Source organism: Falco punctatus, assembly GCF_963210335.1.
Source record: "Falco punctatus genome assembly, chromosome: 7".
Taxonomy (NCBI): Eukaryota; Metazoa; Chordata; class Aves; order Falconiformes; family Falconidae; genus Falco; species Falco punctatus.
The window spans coordinates 38,334,265-38,354,063 of record NC_137587.1 but is presented as its reverse complement, the minus strand read 5'-3'; the positions used below and the strand labels follow the sequence as shown (position 1 = coordinate 38,354,063).

The 19,799-nt window shown below is 46.8% G+C and overlaps 1 protein-coding gene across 4 annotated transcripts in view; it reads left to right on the top strand.

The window, feature by feature from the left end:
- Positions 1 to 19,799, top strand: part of FERMT2 (FERM domain containing kindlin 2) — a 52,421-nt gene that overhangs the window by 21,396 nt on the left and 11,226 nt on the right. For 2 of the 4 annotated variants that reach the window (XM_080394403.1, XM_080394404.1), the window contains exons 3-8: positions 11,095 to 11,229; positions 14,897 to 14,929; positions 15,384 to 15,609; positions 15,762 to 15,864; positions 16,196 to 16,303; positions 18,145 to 18,279. In XM_080394403.1, coding sequence (XP_080250529.1) covers positions 11,095 to 11,229; positions 14,897 to 14,929; positions 15,384 to 15,609; positions 15,762 to 15,864; positions 16,196 to 16,303; positions 18,145 to 18,279 — 740 coding nt within the window. The remainder of the gene's footprint in view (positions 1 to 11,094; positions 11,230 to 14,896; positions 14,930 to 15,383; positions 15,610 to 15,761; positions 15,865 to 16,195; positions 16,304 to 18,144; positions 18,280 to 19,799) is intronic. The other 2 variants (XM_080394405.1, XM_080394406.1) reach the window with 1 other exon arrangement.

The following is a 19,799-nucleotide window of genomic DNA, read 5'->3' as shown; positions in this document are numbered from 1 at the left end:
GAAAAGGCTTAGCCAGCGTTATTTCTGAGTCGATTTTGCTTCCCTCCCCCCGGTCTCCCACTGCCATTTTTACTGTCATGCTAGACAAGAGAGGTCACAAGCATCTGCTTGGTTGCTGATGAATCTTTCTAGCAGTGAGTCATGTCAGGAAATTCTGATACAGTTAATCACATAACAAGAGATCTTTCGCTGAGACCACTGAGCAATCAGAACCTTACATGGGTCTGAAGCAGCTATTTATTCAATTCCAGGTCCCTCAGTGTATTTATGAACAAACCAGCAGAATAATGCTAATATTTAAAGATGTGGAGGGGGAAAAAGCCGCTCGGATAGCTGCAGCCCAGCTGTGGTAGGGGCTCCCTGCAGCAGGCAGGCAGGACACATCTGTTGGAGATCGTTCTGACTTCCCTTCCATGGCATCCATACTGAAATAAATGTTCCCAGCTTTGGGGAAAGCAGGATTTTTGCTGGAAACTTCACTCTCCTGTTAGTGACTCTTACCAGCCCAAGCTGTTTGAGGACAGATGGAAAGTATGTGGCCGAATACAGCGATTAAATCTTGCTTAGCCCTTGTCTTTATGTTTACTGGGAGCCAGATGTTCAGCAGAGCTATGGGGAAGGCGGCCACATCAGCTTTTTATTGGCTTGAGGGGAGGGGGGATCAGGATGCGGGGAGGCGGCAGTGCTGGAGCTGGAGGGGCTGGGATGCTCTTTCCTGGACCGCAGAGGTATTTGGACACCTATATTTTTATTTTTAATTTTTAGGTACATGTGAAAGATGTAATATCTAACATACCATATATATTAGATATAATATACAGATGTATATTTTCTATATCTTTAAATATGTGTTCAAATACTGCTTTTTTAAAAAAAAAAAAATATATATATATAAAAAATATAGGTGTCCAAATGCCTCTGTGGTTCAGGGAGGAGCTTCCCAGTGGAAAGAGATACATATGTGGTTTGGTGCTTGCCCCAGGAATTTCTCAGTTCATGTGTATGTATGATCCAAAAGCTCCTCAGGGCAAACACCAACCCACTCCATGCACATGCCCATCACTGCCTGCCCTTTCTTCCTCTGCATGTGACCTTGGTGCTGTGCCATAGGTCAGACATGTCCTCAAGTGTGGGGTCCTGGTGCTGAGCATAGACGATGGAGGCAGGAGCTAATCTCGGCTGGGAGGTCACACACTTGCTAGGCAAGAGGGGCTGCTGCTTTCTACCATGCAAAATCATCCTGAGGGTGTCATGCTGAATTTGCACAGGACATTTCATTCCTGGAAGGCATGGGAGATATCTGCCTGCACCTCGGTGCCTGTGGCAGCTTGCCAAAAATGAGAGCAGCTGTAGGATGGTGGGGTCATCCTGGCTTGGGGAGCTTGCATTTTTCTTTTTTTCCAACGTAACCGTTTCTCAGGGTTGTACAGACTGTGCTCTAACACTTTCCCAACCTACCTGTTTCACTTTTCTGGTCCCACCCCCCCCCAGATTAGTGTTTAGGCTGCCCCATTTTTCTCCATTTATATTCCCCTGCCCTCCGCAGCATCTCTGCACAGGCTGGTGCAGAGAGCACTCCTAACGTGTATTAATCATGCTCATTGTCTCCCTAAGGAAAACTGAGTAGATATTTCAAGGCACAAGGGGAAAGAAGTAGTCGCTGCTCTAACAGCATAGTTTTGGTCTCTGCACATCCCCTGAGTTCTAAAGTTAGGGTCCAGTGTGGCCAACGTCCAGCCGACAAAACTGTGCTTGTGAGTTGCTCGTATTTTGGCTGTAAGTGTTTGCTGTCTTTGCCCCTGGAGCATTTAATTACACACTTCAGTAATTTTAGCGTATGGCATGATTAATGAGTAATTTAAGTAATTCCTCATGTTGCCGGGACTCTAGCTGGTTGCATTTATAAAACCCTCTATACACAGGCAGGAACACACTTGAGTGGATTATTTAGGGTTGTGCCTTATATTCCCTTTATATTGTACCCAGAGGTGTCCCCATTGCAGCGTACAGTTGCTTTTTAAAGAAAAGTCTCTATTCTTGTGCAGAGTGGAGTTATTGCAAAGGGCAGCTTTCGACACCGGTCAGGCTGCGGCTCCTGGGGGGCAGCTCGGAGGTGGCTGTGGGAAGATGCTGGAGCCACTCGCACATCCCTCGCTTTCTTGGAGGTCGTGCGAAGCCGGAAAAAAACACAATCTCATTCCCAGTCCCTGGATTGCAGCCCCTCAGTTCCCACAGGCACAGTCGGGAGGGTTAACAGCACGAGTTGACCCTGCCTGTGGTAGCACAGGCAGGAGTGGGCAGGAGGAGAAGAGCAGGGTGGTGGATGAGACGGGCAGCCCTCACCCGAAGGGTGGCCTGGAAGCCTGCCCGGGAGCAGCTGCTGGCAGGCAGTGAAGGCTTGAAGGGCCAGCTTTGATCTGCAATTAAAAACCAGAGAAAGAGAAAGTAAAACTTCACCTTTTTTTTTTTTTTTCTTTTTTTTTTTGAGCAGCACGGGTTTGTGCTGCCTGCCTGCCTGCCAGCAGGATGTGAAGGCTGGGATGGCATGCCCCCTCCTCTCGTCATCCCACTGGGGAAATATTTCTGCCCAGCGGACAGTCCTGTCAAATACACAAATGCAGTTTGATGGGGCCGCAATCAACGCTTTACTGGTGTGGGTGGGAGTATCCGCATTGCAAAGTGGGATTTGGGGAGACAGGAGATGTGGCTCCATTGCAGAGCTCCCACTAACCCATCATCCTACATAATAATAACAAACAGAAAAATCCTCTTTTCCTCCACGATGGCTTCGTTTGATTCCAGGACAGCAGACGCCTTGCTCATGCCCTTAAGCTGCTCCCTTAGAGCGATCACTTTTCTCCTGCTGCTGCCTGAATTTTTTTTCCATGTGTCCTGGGAGCAGTAGGGGACTCCAAGGAGGATCTGCTGCTGCTGTGTGGGCATGGGGGAGAGGAAAAGCAAACAACAAGATGTGAGTGTGATGGTTTTTTCCCATGCCTTGGCGTTTCCTGCTGCAGCGATGCTACTTCTCGTGGGGAAACAGTGTGTGTTGTGGAGCTGCAGGGAGAGGAGAGATGCTGTGATGGCATAAAAGGTTGCATCCTTCTCTTCTGGCTGTGAAGATTTGGGACCTGTGCTACCTTCCAGCCTGAGCAGAGGAGCAGGGTTTGTTCTGGATGATGCTGGTGGGAGCCGGGAGGGGGATGTGGTGCAGGAGCTGGGAGGAGGCAGCTCTGGGAGGAAGCACTCCAAAATTCATGACTACTCCCTCCCTTACCCACCCTGAGGCTGTGGAAAAGGAAGAAATTCCCTTCAGGTTTTTGTGGGGTTTATTTCCCCAGAGGCTGGTAGGGCATCACACCCAGCTCCTGCCTAGTAATCCTCAAAGAGCTTAATGTGAATTAATCACCTGTTTTGGAAAACAAAGGCCGCAGAGCATCCTGTGGTGAGCAGCAGCAGTTTCCATGCCCATATCCCCTCTTGCTCCAGTCCCCAGCTCTCCAGGAGCGAGGTGCGCCATGAAATGGGGACCCTTCTTGCATAAAGTTGTCCCATCCCAAGGAGCTTGTGGGGCAAGGGAAGGAGGTGTGGGGTGCGGAGAGTCCCACAAGGGTGATGGGCTGCTTCCCCTCACCTCTCCTGCCCCAAAATAATGAGGTGCCCATGACTGTGTGACTGATGGGAAGTGACAGTCAGTCTTCCTGCCTTCAGCCTTCAGCCACCCAGCGCAACCCGAGATGAGATGTTGGTGGCATTTGGGAGTGGCATGATGCAAGCCCAGCCCGAGGAAGGTGACACCATCCAGCAGTCTAGATGCCGAATGTGACCCTACCTTTTTTTTTTCTTTATAAATGGTCTCTGCTCCAGTACAGAACGTCCTCTGACTTCTGAAGTATTTGTAATATTTCCACACCCAGTTGCCAAAAAAACTTCTATAAAAAGCCACTGGTGGTTTTTTTTCTTTCTTTTATTTTATTTTTTTTCCCCAAAAACTGAAACCCTTTGGTAGTCTGAGATGCGCAGCATCCCCAGGGCTCTGCCAGTGCCTGTTAGCACACAGAGCCACAGCCCCGGCATGGTTGCTTTCCAGGAGGCAAAGCTGCCTGGAGTTACTCCTCACCATTGCAAACCTCTTCAAACCCTTTTTTCTTCCTTCACACCCCGCTGGTAAAGTAGCATTTTTCCTAAACTAGTGGAGCTGAAATGGAGTCCTGGTAGATGCATGTGCGCATCTCAGGCAGGTACTTGGGAGTGACTCCAGCATCTCGTGGTACAGCTCAGTAACGTCGTGAAGATGCTTGGAGATGGCATTTACATACCGGTGTGGAGACAGATACAGTGAAATACAGATGAAGGGTTTGCAGCCTTTTCCTGCCACAAGCAGAGAGGTTTGGCAGTAGCACAGCTATTTCTAAATATGTCTAGGGGATGGGTGTGGAAGGAAATCTTACCATTTAGAGAGTCGGCCAAATTGCAGTGTACTCAGCTTTTTAAATGGTGAGATCCAAGTGTACTGCTGCCAACTTCTTCATTTCGCTATTTTCCTCTTTTATTGCTTGCCTATATTCAGCCGCAGCTGTTGCGTAGGATCCAGATGAATACCAGAAACTGGTGTAAGGGAAATAATGAGATTTAATTGCAAAGTGTCTGAAATGGAAAAATACTCCCCTTATTCCCCCCTCCCCAACCCGGCCACTGTTCTGCCTGTCGAGTAGCATCAGGTTGCATGTCACCGTGTGAGTCAGTGAATTTTTTCTTCCTTACTCTGCTGTTGACAGCGACCCTTTAAATAGACTTTCATCCTGAAGACATTAGGAGATGCTGACAAACCCAGTGCCACTGCCTTCCTTAAGATTATTCCGATTGCTCTTTATGGTCTGATGCAGAGGGTGTAAGTGTATTTTTTCTCTTGTTTGTGGTGCTTAATTTAATTGAGTTTAATTTGAGTTTAGCTGCAGTTCACATACTTCAGGGGCAAGGCTTGAAGTACTGGCTATATTCTGAGAAGCATCCAGATAACTGGAGTCAGGATTTTGTCCTACTTGCAGAAAAAAAAATGCAAACATTCAGCATTTGCTGATTCTGTCTCTCCAATGGCCCTTTTTTTCATCCTTGCAATAGTTCTCGGCTCCGTCACCACTGGCTGCTTCCTCATATTCCTCCTCTTCTGGGTCTGTCCCAGACAGTGGTGCCTGGTTTCAGCTCTGGGTACCACTTGCACAGATGGGATTTGTCAGCTGATGCAAACCCCGCTGATTTCGGGTTTTGGGTGGGTTTGCACATCACTGCTCTGACAGCAAGTCAGCAAGTTAATAGGTACTTGGGTTTTCCACCCTGACGTAGGGAAGGCTCTGGCAAAACCCCTGCCACGGTCAGCCCCAGTTTGGTCTGTGCTTGTGGCACGCATTGGGCATCTCAGGAGGCTTTATGCGATGTCCTAGCTGTGTGGCCTGGGGCAGCAAGTGGGGAACTTGGCTTTTACCCAGATAAATACTTAAGCACCTGGGCAGGTGAAGAACCCATAATAAAATGTTCTGAATGTAGGCAGGTGTACAAACCTAGTAAACTGTGCGAAGGGGGTGAGGACCTGCTCCACCCTCCACCATCAGATACTGCCCAGTGTCCGGTACAAGCACCATCTTATCTCCAGGCTCGTCTAAAGTTATGTAAGCCTTTTTTTTTTTTTTTTTTTTGCCTCTGGTCTGTTTTGCGAAAATTTATCTCGAGTGAATTTATGTTGAAGATAAGTCAGATATTCAGTTCTGTAAATTTACACTGTGAAACACGATCCATAGGATCACTTATTCCAAAGAAAAATACTTTTTTTTTTTTTTTTTTAAGTCTGAAATGGGAGAGAAATGGGACTTGAGGTCTCATTTTTCCAAGAATCATTGTAGTGATGCGCAAAGGCTGTAATTTTTATGAGTCATTGCTTCAAGACAGTGGTGATCCAGTGCAGAGATATCCCACTTCAAAACACATTTCCTGATGGAGGGTAACTGGATCAGCATTAAAGAGAGGATTTCCCCTAAATGCTGTCTGCGCTACAAGTAAAATTACGGAGTTTTTATGGTTCAAGAGCTAACCAGGCAAACAAGCCCTCTAGCCTTTTAAGGGAGCCAGAAATTGGGTAGAAAATGGATGCTGAGAGAGCTTCTGTGGAGCATTAATTTCCTTGTCTACCAAAACTGTGAAACTAGTGTGATTTCCCATAATTTCAATTTTTGGGGAAGTCAGTACATGCTCAGAGAGCCCTTCCAGTCAATGTTGTATTGTGTATGTAGGTGATGCAAGAAAACTACAAATCTGATTTCTCATGGGAGTGAGTGCCCATCCCTTGGGGAACAAAAATCATCACTGTGTCCCCCTGACCCCTTGGTCTGCTGCTTGGCAGGATCTGGGGACCTTGCATCTTGGATCAGGACAAAGCAGCAAAATCACCCCTTCTTCCACACTGAGACACATGAATTTCAGTCCCATCTCTGACCGTGACTGCTTTCCCATCACAATACACCTTGGTGGTTAAAGGCGCAGCAGCTGCAAGATATACTTGGTGAATTTAACGCAAAAGAGCATAAACTGTGAATTTCACACCCTGTAAGGCAGGTGTGGTTTTTTTTAAAGCCAGTTTTCTGCATGTGGTTGGTGCAGTGCCCTGTGAAGAAAGGAGGGTTTCATCCCAGCTCTGCTGTTCTTCTCTGGATGGGAGATAAATGGGCACAGCTGGGCTGGGGGAGCTGGGCAGTGGCTGGATGAGAAATGAGGGATTACACGGGGGAAAAAAGGCCAAGGGTTTGCCTTCAGCAGGAGACAGCACAGGCACGAGTAGGCTCTTGCAGGCAAATGGAAAAGAAGATGGTGTAGAGGGTAAAATGGCTTCATCCAACAGTTGGAAAAATTTCTCTTGGAGGTTGAAAGCCACCTTCCCGGTCATGTTTTTAAAATGCCTCCCATGAAATGCATGTATGTGTGCTCCTCTCACCAGAGGGCATTTCCCTCACTTGATAAAATCATAGACTCACAGAACGGTTTGGGTGGGAAGGGACCTTTACAGGCCCTAGCCCAACACCCTGCAATGAGCAGGGACATCTGCAACTCCATCGGGTCACTCAGAGCCCCATCCAACCTGGCCTGGAATGTTTCCAGGGATGGGGCATCCACCACCTCTCTGGGTTGCAAATCCCCTACATTTGATGAGGCCCTTCTGCTAGGACATGGACATGGAGCTCAGCAATGTTAGGGATCAGCTGCAGCTGGTTCAGCGTGGGCTAGAGGAGATGTCAAAATACAAATGGTTCCTGCTCAAATCCAGCTGAAAAATAGTTTTGGACCAGTTTTTGGTGGGCGCTCTCCCCTCTGTATGGAGGACGCCACATACTGTCACAGATGGTTTCTGCTGGTGGCTGCCACCAGCAATGCTGGAGATGCTCAGTAAGGGGCCAGATAGCTGGGTTTTCACACACTTGCATAATAAATAGAAATAAAATGCTAAAAGGATCATTTACAGTAAATTCTAGTAGACGTTGCCAGTGCCATCTGTCTTGTGTGTACAGACAAGGAGTCTCTTTTAAAGCAAACACAGCCCTGGCCAACGCCATCAGTTGAAGAGTCAACACATCAGCCTTGTTTAGATGGTCACTTCTCCTGGTCCACCCACATTTCACTGACCCTTTTTCCTTCAAAGTGACCTTTGGCAGGAGCAGCCTGGCTTCAGCTGGAAAATGTGGCTGGAATAATTTACAAAGGATTTTGAGTGGGAATTTGGGGCCCTGGGGAGATGTTTTACCCCAGGTGAACAACTCTAGCAAATGGGCTCCTCCAGGTACAGTGGGACTTCGTAAAAAGCCCAAACCTGTATAAAAGACTTTAGTTTTTTGCACCACTTGGATACTTTTGGATTCTTCTCTTCCTGTTATAGCCAGAAAACAGGGGCTGAGGCTCTGGAGCAGTTCCTTGTCCCGGTTTCCAGTTAACTGGAGCCCTACCATCTGCAAGCCCTTCCATCCTGGGATAGGCTCTGCTTTAGTTACAGTAACTAAACACCATGTTTGCCAAGCCCAGCTCCATTCAAAACACTCTTTAAGACCCTTTGTATGCTTATTAAGCAGCAGCAAACATTTTTTTCATCAGTAGTTTACTGAAAGATTGAAACGTGCAAAGTTGCTTCTCACTTTTTCTCTAATTCTGGGGTGGGAGGTAAAAACCAGTGTCGCTCTTCTGCTGCTTTTCTTCTCTCTGCTTTTTAGCATAGCCAGCTTTATTTTTAATTTCCCCTGCAGCCCTCAGTTGGCTTCAGTAGGTTTGCAAAGTCTCGGGAGACAAGGGTACATCCAGCAGACGGCTGTTTGGGAGAAATTTGCAGCTTAGCAATGGGAAACGTGCTCGGCTGCAGGGGAGTGGGCATGCTCTGGCATCGCAGGGATGCCACTGCCTTTGCCATGTCCCACAGCCATGCGCTGTTTTGAAGCAGCTGCCGAAAACTTGCCTGTATCCTTTGTAATCTGACGATAGCGTCATGAACGACTGAGAGACTATAAAAAGTCGCTTTGATATCAGATGGTCAAGCTTTGGGCAGTCTCCAACAGATTGCTTTCAGGAGCCGAGCTTGGCCCGGAGCCCTTCTCTTGGCCTCTCTGAATGATTTCAGCGGAGAGGCTGTATCAGTTGCTAATGCACCATAAATAAACATCAGAGTATAAACCTTGCTAGCAAAATACCAGGGGAACTCCTCATTTTAGGCTATGCTGCATGTTGTCCCTTGCGCATGCCCCTGGTTGGCCCAGCAGATTTTTTCTCCATGAGGTAAGCTGGCAGTGATAAATGGGAATGCGTAGAGCTGTCTGGATTCATACTGTAGGTATTTATTGCTAGAAATGGTCAAAACGTTGTGCAGTGAAACTAACTCTTGGTTAGTGGTACAGAGACGGGCTTTAAGTATGACGATGTGTATGTAGTAATGATAAATCAATGTTAAATTCAAGTTTAAATTAAGTGAGGCTTATATATAAAAATAAGTTAAAAATACCAATATTAGATCAATAAATAGATATAAATATATAAATAAAAATAAAGCTTAAATTAAAGCTGTGCCAGATGAAGGTTTGGAATGGGAGACCTGCGATATGGCAGATGGTTAAATCCATAAGTGCCCAACCTTTGGATTCGGGAATGCTGGGGCTGGCGGGATCTATCCCTGGCTGTCACCTAAAGTCAGATCCATCAAATGCGACAGGCATGGCAGGGGTGGTGCACAGGCTGTTATTTAAAATAGCAGAAAAAATAAAGGGAAAAGCACAGGTTATTTAAAATAGCATCACGGGGAGGCTGTCACTGTGTCCTCCCCGGGAGGGGACAGTCCGTGTGCCAACCCCATGGTGCTCACTGTGTCTACAAACAGGGAGGTGAACCCCGGGATGTGACCTGTCAGGGAAGCCGTGCTTCAGCAATTTTTTTAAAAAAAACCCAAGTTTTGGAATGTACTGTTTGTAATGGCAGCCATCCCCTGACAAATGTGGGAAAGCACTTTGGGTTCATCGGCTCACAGTGTGTCCCTGGATGGGGCGAGTGGGGAGCAGAGCCTGGCTGCCAGGGTGATGTTTCCCTGCTTGTTTACACTAAAAAAAGGTGCTGGTGCGGGCAGGTGTGAGTTGGAGCAGTCACATCTGCCATGGGGATGTGTCCCCTTTGGTCACAAGTTGGGGACCAAATTCCAGCTTTAATTATAATCCCGCGCCTGGGAGCGTACAGCAAACTCCCACTGCTGCCAGTGTGGTGGTGAGATATGAGCCCTGTAACTTTTCCTTGTTAGAATAATGAGTTATTGTCTCGTTCAGCATTCCTCTCGGTGGGAAAAGTACAGCCTGGCTGCAGCGCAACCAGCTCCCTGTCCTCTGTCTCCTGACCTCCCTTGCAGCTACAGCTGCGGGCTTCGACGTACAGCCGGGATGGGTCTGGGGGCTGCTTTCCTTAGGGCATCCCAGGAGCAAAGCTTTGCACATCTCCCTGCAGCTGAGCATTTTCAGGCAGTACATGCGAAAAACCAGAGCTGAACGTGGACGACCAGCTGCAGAGGAGAGCTCTGAAACTCTTCCTTCCAGGCTCAAGCATGACCCATAATCTCTTTTCCAACCCAAGCTGTACTTCAGAGCTGTCCGACCGCCTTCCGTCATTGCAATAGGATGGCTTTGTGCCCAGGTGAATGCTTTTCCAGGTCAGTTCCCACATATCGACAGAGGACAGTTTAGATGGAGAGGGTTTTTTGCTCCTCTCTTGGTTTTTGCAGTGCCGGCGAGGGACTCCTGACTCCCCTCTAGTTCCTCTGTGGTTTCAGTGGTACGACGGATGGTGGGCTCCACGTTCCCAGAAAGGTCCTTCCCACTTAGAAGCGACTGCAGCAGGCAGAAGCAAACTCAGAGTACCGCCTTAGTGGGAAACGGCCCTAAAATTCTCTTTTTCATTAGCTCCCCATACTCCGATGGCTTAAAACACAAACACGCTGTGATGCTCTTCATTTTAAATAACATGGTTTTGAAGTTTTTCAGGCTGGTTCTGGGCAGGGAAATAGGAGAGATTTGCTGTGAAAAGGAAACACTTCGGCCAAGATCTCTTTAAAAAGCGGGTGCCTTAAATACAGGCTCTAAAATTTCCAGTCTTAGGTGTAACTAAATGGTTTAACTCTTGGATTGCTCCTATGGAAGTGAGAGTACCTGGCCTGTTGCCTAGGTGCCTAAATAGGGGGTTACATGCTGATTAATACATATATTTTTTTATATTAATATTTACGGTAATGGGTGGGAATGGTACTAGGCTCTGTTGCAGGTTCTGGCGGTGCTTATATTTGCATTTGAGTGGCTGTGCCTGGGCAGTTCTGCATTTTACCCAAATGCTGTGTTACCTCTCCAGCCAAGGACCATGTTTGTTTCTGACAGGCTTGCAGGGAAAATGTGCTCAACTTGATTTTTAACCACTGCAAAGCAGGAGTATCAGCCGAGGGACATACTGCACATTGCTGGATATTGTTTCTAATGGGAAGATATTCTTTTTTCCCCTTTTTTTCCATCCTGCCTTTATAAAAGTGGTCCATTTTCTCCCCAGACATCAGGCATCCAGAAGAGCTCTCCCTTTTGAGGAAACCCAGAGATCCATCAAAGAAAAAAAAGAAGAAGTTGGATGATCAATGTGAAGATGATGCCTTCGAGCTGGAGGGTCCGCTGATCACACCAGGGTCGGGTGAGCTGGGGCTTGCTTTGCGAGGATGAGCTTGCAAGAAAGGGGTTAGCAGGAGGCAAGCAGATAATAAAATGGGGGGAAAAATAACATAGCGGTGTTGGTCTGACCTAACTCCTTAAGGTCTGTGCAAGGAACGGACCCCAGATAAATCCCACGGATCATGCAGGGCTGCAGCACTCAGTCACGGTCACACAGATGCATGCCTGAAGCTGTCACGCATATAGGGGAGCAGAAGAATGCCAGACTTCATAAAATAAAACAGAAGCCAAGTGTGACCACTTTAACACTCAGATTGTGTTACTGAAAGGTTTTCTTACCCTATTAAGAAAGGAGTTAAATGGAAAATCTTTCCCAATGTCAAATTCCAGGTTTGTTTTAGGCAGTACCACTGCTCTACTCCTTATAGCCCAGCAAAACCCATTGCATTAGTGTTTGCTTATGTTAAGGGTGTAGCTATAGATCATAATGCTAAAAAAAACCCCTTTTATTGCTGGGAGGGTAGTTTACCAGTCTGGCTTACAGAACCAGAGCAGCATTGGTAAGAGAATTACTAACGGAGTAACATCACTAATGGAGTAACATTGCTGATGGAGTAACATCTCTTGCCCCAGGCAGCAAAGTGATACAGGGAGGTGTTTGCAAGCAGAGGGTTTTTTTGGCTCTGCTCCGTGGCTGCTGGAGGTCTGGTGTTTGAAGGCAAATGGCAGGAGTTTAAACCATAAAGTCGGCCAAGTGGGAGCACTTTAGCCCAAATGGACTTGTGGAGAAAGCCGCAGTGATGCACACTGCTGGGCAGGCAAGACGTGTCTGGCTGCCAGAGCTCTTGGGTTTAAATCCAGCGATAAGAAGGAAGCAGGGCAGATTTAATTAAAAAAAAAACCAAACTTGGAATTTCATAAAGTTGTATTAATTGGTCTTAAATTAAATGAAGTACAAGTGAAGGTCATGCAGTGTGGTTAGTGCCACTTGTGACTCTGAGCTTGCAAGGTTTTGGCTGTGCAGGGCACGGGCGAGGGCAATGATGCCCTCGAGCTGCCGTGCCAGAGTGATGTGCACATGGGCTCTGCAGGGAGCCATCAGCACGGGTTCGTAGCAAGGGAAAAATAATTCTTCTTTTGCTCCGGTCTTGCTCTTTCTCCTCTTAGTTACTTGAAAATATTTCTGGACTAGTCCTCTCCCACTCCTGACTCAGGCAGTTTTCGCTGCATCAGGCAAGGCTCAATTTTCATTTTCATTTGGCATTTTCATCTTGAAAGTCCATAATTAACCTTCCCAAAAGTCAGCATTCACAGAGGGCATCTCCATTAGAGTAATAGGAAATACTTGGCCTGCTTCAAGGGAAATATATGCAAAAGATAGCTTTTTATTTTAATTAATTATTGGTCTTTCAGTGAGTAGCTTTGAACTATCTTGCTGGTTTTGCTTTCCTTGTGAATGAAAGTACTTTTGCTGCAGGTTTTAATTACTGCAGCTACCTGCCATGTTTAGGTGCCATTAGTTAAAGGTCATGGTTTTAATCGGAATAAGCTTTTTGTAGTGTTCCAACATCAGTTTGTGTGCCGAATACTTCTGGAAAGTGGGTTAATATTTCAGGATCTGCTTATTTCAGTGCATGAAGATGTAATGGGCATGTTTTGTCACCGAGCTCCCTGTACCTGGCAATGAAACCATTTAAATCACTGTAGGCAGAGCTGTCAATACACCCACAGTACATGTTGCCCAACACTTTCCATTAGAAGACCTGTATTCACTTGTTTATAAGTTTGCCAAACTTACAGCTATTTCACCTGGAACTTTCCGTGACATTGCCTGCCCTCAGGCATATTCTTTAAGGGAAGCTTCTTCTGAGATGTTTCAGATGTTTGGAGAAGGTCATGAGGAGAACATCCGAGGGGAAGCTTTGCTCCTCTGGAGTAGACACTTGAACGGAGGAATGTGGGGAGATGTCCATGGGAAAATCTGCCTGATTTGGGGCAAGAAGTGGGGTTTTCTTCTGATGGCCCAGTTAATGCTCAGCCCTGTCTGCTTGAGCCACGTGAAGGTGGAGGCTGGCACGCTGCAGGGGCAGATGGGGAGGAAGAAAGAGCATCTCTTGGGATGCAGGTTACGGATGGTGATGGTACTGTATTGCTGGTTCTTGATAGACTGCTCTGCTCTAGCATTACAGTGGTCTGTGGGGAGAGCACGTTTCTGCCACCTTTATAATCATAGTATTGTAGAATATCTCGGGTTGGAAGGGACCATAAGGATCACCAAGTTCAACTCCCAAAGTATAAGTACCTGGTGTAAGTACCTGGCAAGTTGCCTCTGGCCTTCTCCTTGCAAGTGTGAAGCTTGAAGGTGGATATCTCCATCCCTTGACCATTTCTGCTGCTTTTTTGCTCATGCCTGGTTTGCTGGGTTTGTCCTGAAGGCAGGTACACACAGTGCTTACTGGTCCCCCAGGTCATTAATCCAAACCGGGATGCTGGCAAAACTAGCAGGAGCATTAAAAGCATCCTGGTGGTTTTCTTGTTCGATGGTGATGGATGGTTTTCACTTGTATTTTCCATTCTGTCAGGCAGTTTAGAATCATGTTTCTGTATTAAGTTTCCTAACCCAGATGTTGGCTGTCATTGACATGCCACTGATTCAAACCATTCTTACTGTTCCTTGAGATACCCATTGCAAAAACTGACAGTTTGGAGAGGTTTTTCTGTTGGTTTGGTCTTAGACTTTTCCAGATGTCTTAGCTCAGCGTTCTATCATGTCTTGCTCACTCAGAGAGGAGGGATCATTTCGAGTGAGGAGGTGGAGGGTGGCCCGAGGTGGTTCAGGACAGCAGCATGAGGTGGCACAGAAGACCTTGCTTGTGGCATCTCAACCCTGCCACATGCCGCCTTTGACGCCCTCAGTAGTGTTTTTGGAGGTAGAGTGCAAGAGCATCGACTTGTACATCTGAGTAGGCTTGTGATTTTAAAAGGACACGGATCTTTCCCAAAAAGCCAGTTCATTAGTGGTCCTTCTAGGTACTGGTGTGCAGATTTATGCCCAGCAAGTGATGCTGAGCTTATTGCCCAATATCCACATGCAGTGGAATTACTGACATTAGGATACAATCGTGGAACCTCCCTTATTTTGAAAATCTGGATTTTATATTCTTAACTTAAAAACCAATACTCCTGTGAGATGAATAGGGACTATTTAGCTCTCAGCTATTTTGGAGGATGAGGTACCAAGCTGGATCCGCTTTCTTCTCTTCAAATTTGTAATTTTAAGAAGGTTTTTTTTTTTGGTCTGCTTTGAGTCTGTATGAACTGTAAAGCTTTAAAAGGCCTGGGAGTAATGTGGGCTTTGGGATCAGTTTTGCACCAAATCGCACCACTTGCTCAGCATATTAATACCAAATTTGTTTGGCCGTCTCAGCAAGCTTTTCCATCCGTGAAATGCCGTGTTTCCGTGCCCAGCTGTTTCTTGTAACGTGAATAAAATAACGTGGAGTCACTTTGGTTGCTTTGCCTGCCGAGTCCACCAGCGCTGCTGCACACACTCGGTTTGGGTGGTTAAACCTTACCTGTGCTATTCTGCCCTCTTCTGAAAATGCCCATTTTCGGCTTCTGTCCTTTCCTTCTCTCCAAGTGACTTTCTCTCGCCTTCTCACTTCCCTCCTTTCTTTCCCTCTCTATAGGCACCGATATTCTTTACATCGGCCCCGTCAAAGGTGAGCTCCACCTCAGTAGGACTTTTGCGCTCTGCCTCTGGTCTCTTTGGCTGCGCCCTTAGTTTATTTTCCTGCTCCTCTAAAACTTTTGACTTCCAAACTCTTTAAGCAACAGGTAATACCGGTAAGTTGGGGGCTGTTCATGTCCCAGGTGCCACAGAAACACAGGGGGAAGGAGTTTCCTGGTGTGGGAGACCTGCGCCTTTTCCCATGAATTTGGGCTAGAATGAGTTTTCCATTAGTTTTGCTCTCGGAGAAGAGCCGAGAGAGAGGGACAGCTTTTCATGGGAAAACAAGCAGCACAGCGTTTTCCCATTGTGGAGAAAAAAATGGTAAAAAAAGGGAAGGTTTTTCATCTGCTGGCTTCAGGTTTGTGTCTCTGAGTTGGCTTGGTTGGGAGCAGGCAGGGCTTGGCCCTGAGCTAACTCCCAGCTTCTATTCCTCTTACCGGTAGGAAATATATATTCAAGCCCAGGACTGTATAGCAAAACGATGACACCGACCTATGACGCTCACGACGGCAGTCCCCTGTCACCCACTTCAGCCTGGTTCGGTGACAGTGCCTTGTCGGAGGGCAACCCGGGCATCCTGGCCGTGAGCCAGCCCGTCACCTCCCCAGAGTCCTTAGCAAAAATGTACAAGCCACAGGCACTGCTCGATAAAGCCAAAATCAACCAAGGGTGAGTTAAGGATTTTGTCTTCTGCTCTTTTCTTCCTTTTTTGTTTGTTTGGGTTTTTTTTCCCCAATATGTGGTTTTAAGTTGCATTCTTGAAAGCATCGCAACTGCACCAGAGTTTTTTGTGTGTATTATCCCATGTTGACAATTTACAGGTGGCTGGATTCGTCCCGATCTCTTATGGAGCAGGAGGTGAAAGAAAATGAGGCTTTGCTGCTCCGGTTCAAGTACTACAGCTTTTTTGACCTGAATCCAAAGGTACAGAACTGTTGGTTTTTTACTTACATCTTGCAGGCGAAGGCATTGAGCGAATGATGCCTTTATCTCTAATGTGCTTTTGTGTTGGTAAATCCTCCACTGCTTTGAAAATTGGTCATGCAGGCATCAAACCCAGGTTTACGTGCTCCCACGTACCAGTTCGCTAATGCTTAGATATTGCTAGAGGGTTGCTTAGAGCCACTCTGCTTCGGTGGCAGAGGCTTTTCAGTCTCAGATTGAAGTGTTGTGTTGAAATGAAACACGTAGTGGTGCGTCTTGAACTGAGCTCATACATTTTACAACCAGTCTGTGTTTTTGCACTGTGCTGTAGTATGACGCGATCAGGATCAACCAGCTGTACGAGCAGTCCAAATGGGCTATTCTGCTGGAGGAGATTGAGTGCACGGAGGAAGAAATGATGATGTTTGCAGCGCTGCAGGTAGGAGGCAGCCCAAGACCCTTACGGTTTTGGTTAAACTTGATTTTGTAGCTTTGCAGACTTCTCTGTTGATGAATGTTGATTAACACAATAAGGGAAATCTGCTGTAACTGGTCTTTGCCTTTGGTGGGAGCTTGGATTTCCCATGCTGGTAGAGGTCAGATCATTTCCCATCTCCTGATACTCACTTGAGCTTATTAGGTAATTTAAATATTTGCTGCTGATTACTTCTCATGAAAAGGAACTTGACCTTCTTTTACCAAACATGTTTATGTCTATCTTAACTTTTAGTTTTGCCCTTCTTAAAAATCCCCAGTAAGTACACTAGGTTACTGAACTATGTGTTTCTGGCACGCTGCCCCCCAGACAGCTGGTGGTAGTCTGTGGGTTTCCCAAAACTATTTATTTATCTGTTTTGTGAAATACTTGGTGTGATTTGGCATAAATACTACACCTGCTATTGACATCTGTAAGATGGATGGCAGGCCATTTACTACGTGTGGTCTGGCATGCCTTGTTGCTGTAGGAGGCAGAAATATCCCCATGAAGAGGCGGGCTGTCTGCTCCTAGAGCCCTTCCTAGGAAAAATAAGAGTGAAAACAGAAATATGAAGACTCTCCAAGTAGTCCAGAGTGGGTTGGATGTGGTCCTTTGTGTGAGATTTTATGGATGTTTTGGTTTTCTTGGGGTAAAAGATGCAATGGATCCTCCCAAATTGAGAGGAGTGGCTGATAACACCAGAGGGTCGTGCTGCCATCCAGAGGGACTTCGGCAGGCTGGAGAAATGGGCCAACACGAACCTGGTGGAGTTCAACAAGGGGAACTGCAAAGTCCTGGCCCTCGAGAGGAACAACCCCAGCACCAGTATATTCTGGGGGCCTCCCAGCTGGGAAGCAGCTTGGCAGAAAAGGACCTGGGGTTGCTGGTGAACGCCAAGTTGAACATCAGCCAGCAAGGTGCCCCTGGAGGAAAGAAGGTTGAATGGTATCCTGGGCTGCACTGGGCAAAGCATTACCAGCAGGTCGAGGGAGGGGATCCTTCCCCTCTGCTCAGCACTGGTGGGGCCACACCTGGAGTGCTGCATCCAGTTCTGGGCTCCTCAGTGCAAGGGAGACAGGGACACGCTGGAGAAAGTCCAGGGAAGGGCCACAAGGATGATGAAGGTCCTGAAGCACCTTGCCTGTGTGGAAAGGCTGAGGGAGCTGGGACTGTTCAGCTTGGAGAAGACAGGGTTCAGGGGGATGTTACTAATGTATGTAAATGCCTGGTGGGAGGCTGGAAAGGAGCTGCAGCCAGGCTGTTCTCAGTGGTGCCCAGTGCCAGGACCAGAGGCAATGGGCACAAACTGAAACACAGGAGGTTCCCTCTGAACATCAGGAAACATTTTTTTACTGTGAGGGTGACCGAGCACTGGCATAGGTTGCCCAGAGAGGTTGTGGAGTCTCCATCCTTGGAGATACCCAAGGCAACTGGACGCTGTCCTGGACAACAGCTTTAGGTGACCCTGCTTGCACAGAGGGTAGGACCAGATGACTTGCAGAGGTCCCTTCCAACCTCAGCCAGTCTGTGATGCTGTGGAAAGAGTTGCTCTGCCCCGTGAGGTCCAGAGCAGTCCTTCAGGGTTCGTACCACTGACTCCTTGGACTGAAAACAGCCAAGCTGGTCATTCCTGTCTCAACTGCATGTAGGTCTCAGTGCTCGCTAACCTCTGCTCCCGCGGAGGATACGGCTCTGGTTTTCCACTCTCTGCTTCCCAAGCGTGGCGGCTGTGTTGTGATGAGCCCACAGCAGCCAGCAGATCACTGGAGCATCCTGGTGAAGTGCTGTGCTTTGCATTTCAGTACCACATCAATAAGCTGTCCATCATGTCCTCGGAAAACCACCTGAACAACAGCGACAAGGAGGTGGATGAGGTGGATGCTGCACTCTCGGATCTGGAAATTACTTTGGAAGGTGGCAAAACATCGACAATCCTGGTAAGGGCTGCAAGCGTGTAGTGGCAGGGCAGCTTGCACGTCCCCTCCCCACCTCACACAAGGCAGGAATAATCATCCCAAGCTGGGAATTTTCCCAGGCATCCAACCTTTTTTATTTCCTTCCTCTCCCCTTTTTTCTATTTCTGCTCTCACAGCATGAGGAAGTTCCACAACCCAGTGAAGCAACACAAAACATAGACCCCAATAATATTTTCTTTAAAATAGTGGTTTTTTAAAATATCAAAAGGTAGTTTGGGTGGGAGGGAACCCCGGGCAGTGTCCAGCATGGGGCCAGCACCAAGCTGGAGCTCTGCTCTGAGCCCAGAACAGCATAAAACCTCTTTGAGCACGTATTGAACCGCAGGCTTCATTTAAGCTGTAAGACTGCCTTCTATTTTTGGGGGGTTTGCAGTTAATTTAGCAGGGATTGCTCAGCCAGTCCTACATACCCAGCTCTGCATTGTTGCAGAGGTCAAATGCAATATTGCTTTTTTTCCTGCTGAGACCATAACACCAAATGGTGCTGGAGAAGTCCTGGAGGAGCCAGGATCTTACTGAACTCACCCTCCCCCCCAGCACCAAGCCACCTTCCTGGTGAGATAATGGAAACCTAAATCAAAATTAATTTTGATTCTGTTCTCGCTACTGACTTTCCAAAATATGGAGTTCTTCATGCCGAGGTTTCTCTTCCACTGTTTTTAATTCATGGCAAACTTTTACAGCACCTAAAACAGCTGCTGTGATTTTCAGAAATAACTTATGCTTATGGAACCCTGTTTTTATTAGACTGGATTTTAGCCTGGAGTGGGTATGACTGAATTTCAGGGTTTTTTTTCTGATATGCTGTTTTAACACTGGTTTTCCATCTTTAAAAATGTAAAGTCCAAGAACTAAGCTGCAGAAAAACCACAAGGTCCAGTCAGACTTGGCACAGCACAGCTTTTCCAGGCATTTTTCACATTTATACCATCTCTGAGTTTCATTTTAAGTTCTTTCAAACCCTAAAATCCCTGAAATTTTCCAGTCTTGCACTTCATGTAATTTTTTTAGGCGTTTATGAAGGGTCTTTTTGAAGTTAACATCCATACTTAGCCTGCTTTACTAGCATTAATAACGGCAGAAGTTTACAGTATTAACCAGGCGCCACAGGGAGAGCAGCACTGCTTTGGTGCGACAGAAACGATGACAAGCTTTTATCACCAAGGGATCTTTTATAATATCTTTGCAAAACCAGATTTGAAACACAGTACTAAGGAACAGTCCCTGCCAGATAGGAGTGAAGACAACAATGATTCATCAAAAAAACTCCATCCTTTTCCATAGGGGTTGCTAACACTAGCCATTTCCAGATGCATTCGAGTAATTGAATATGGATAATGGGCAATTACTGGATTGTTTGTTTAGATTCTGCATTTTTTTCCCCGTGGTATCTATAAACAGCATTGCTCATTGCAGACGGAAAGTAAACTGTCTTGCTACTGGAAGCTATTGAAGCAGTTTTTGCTTTTTCTGTCCTTCAA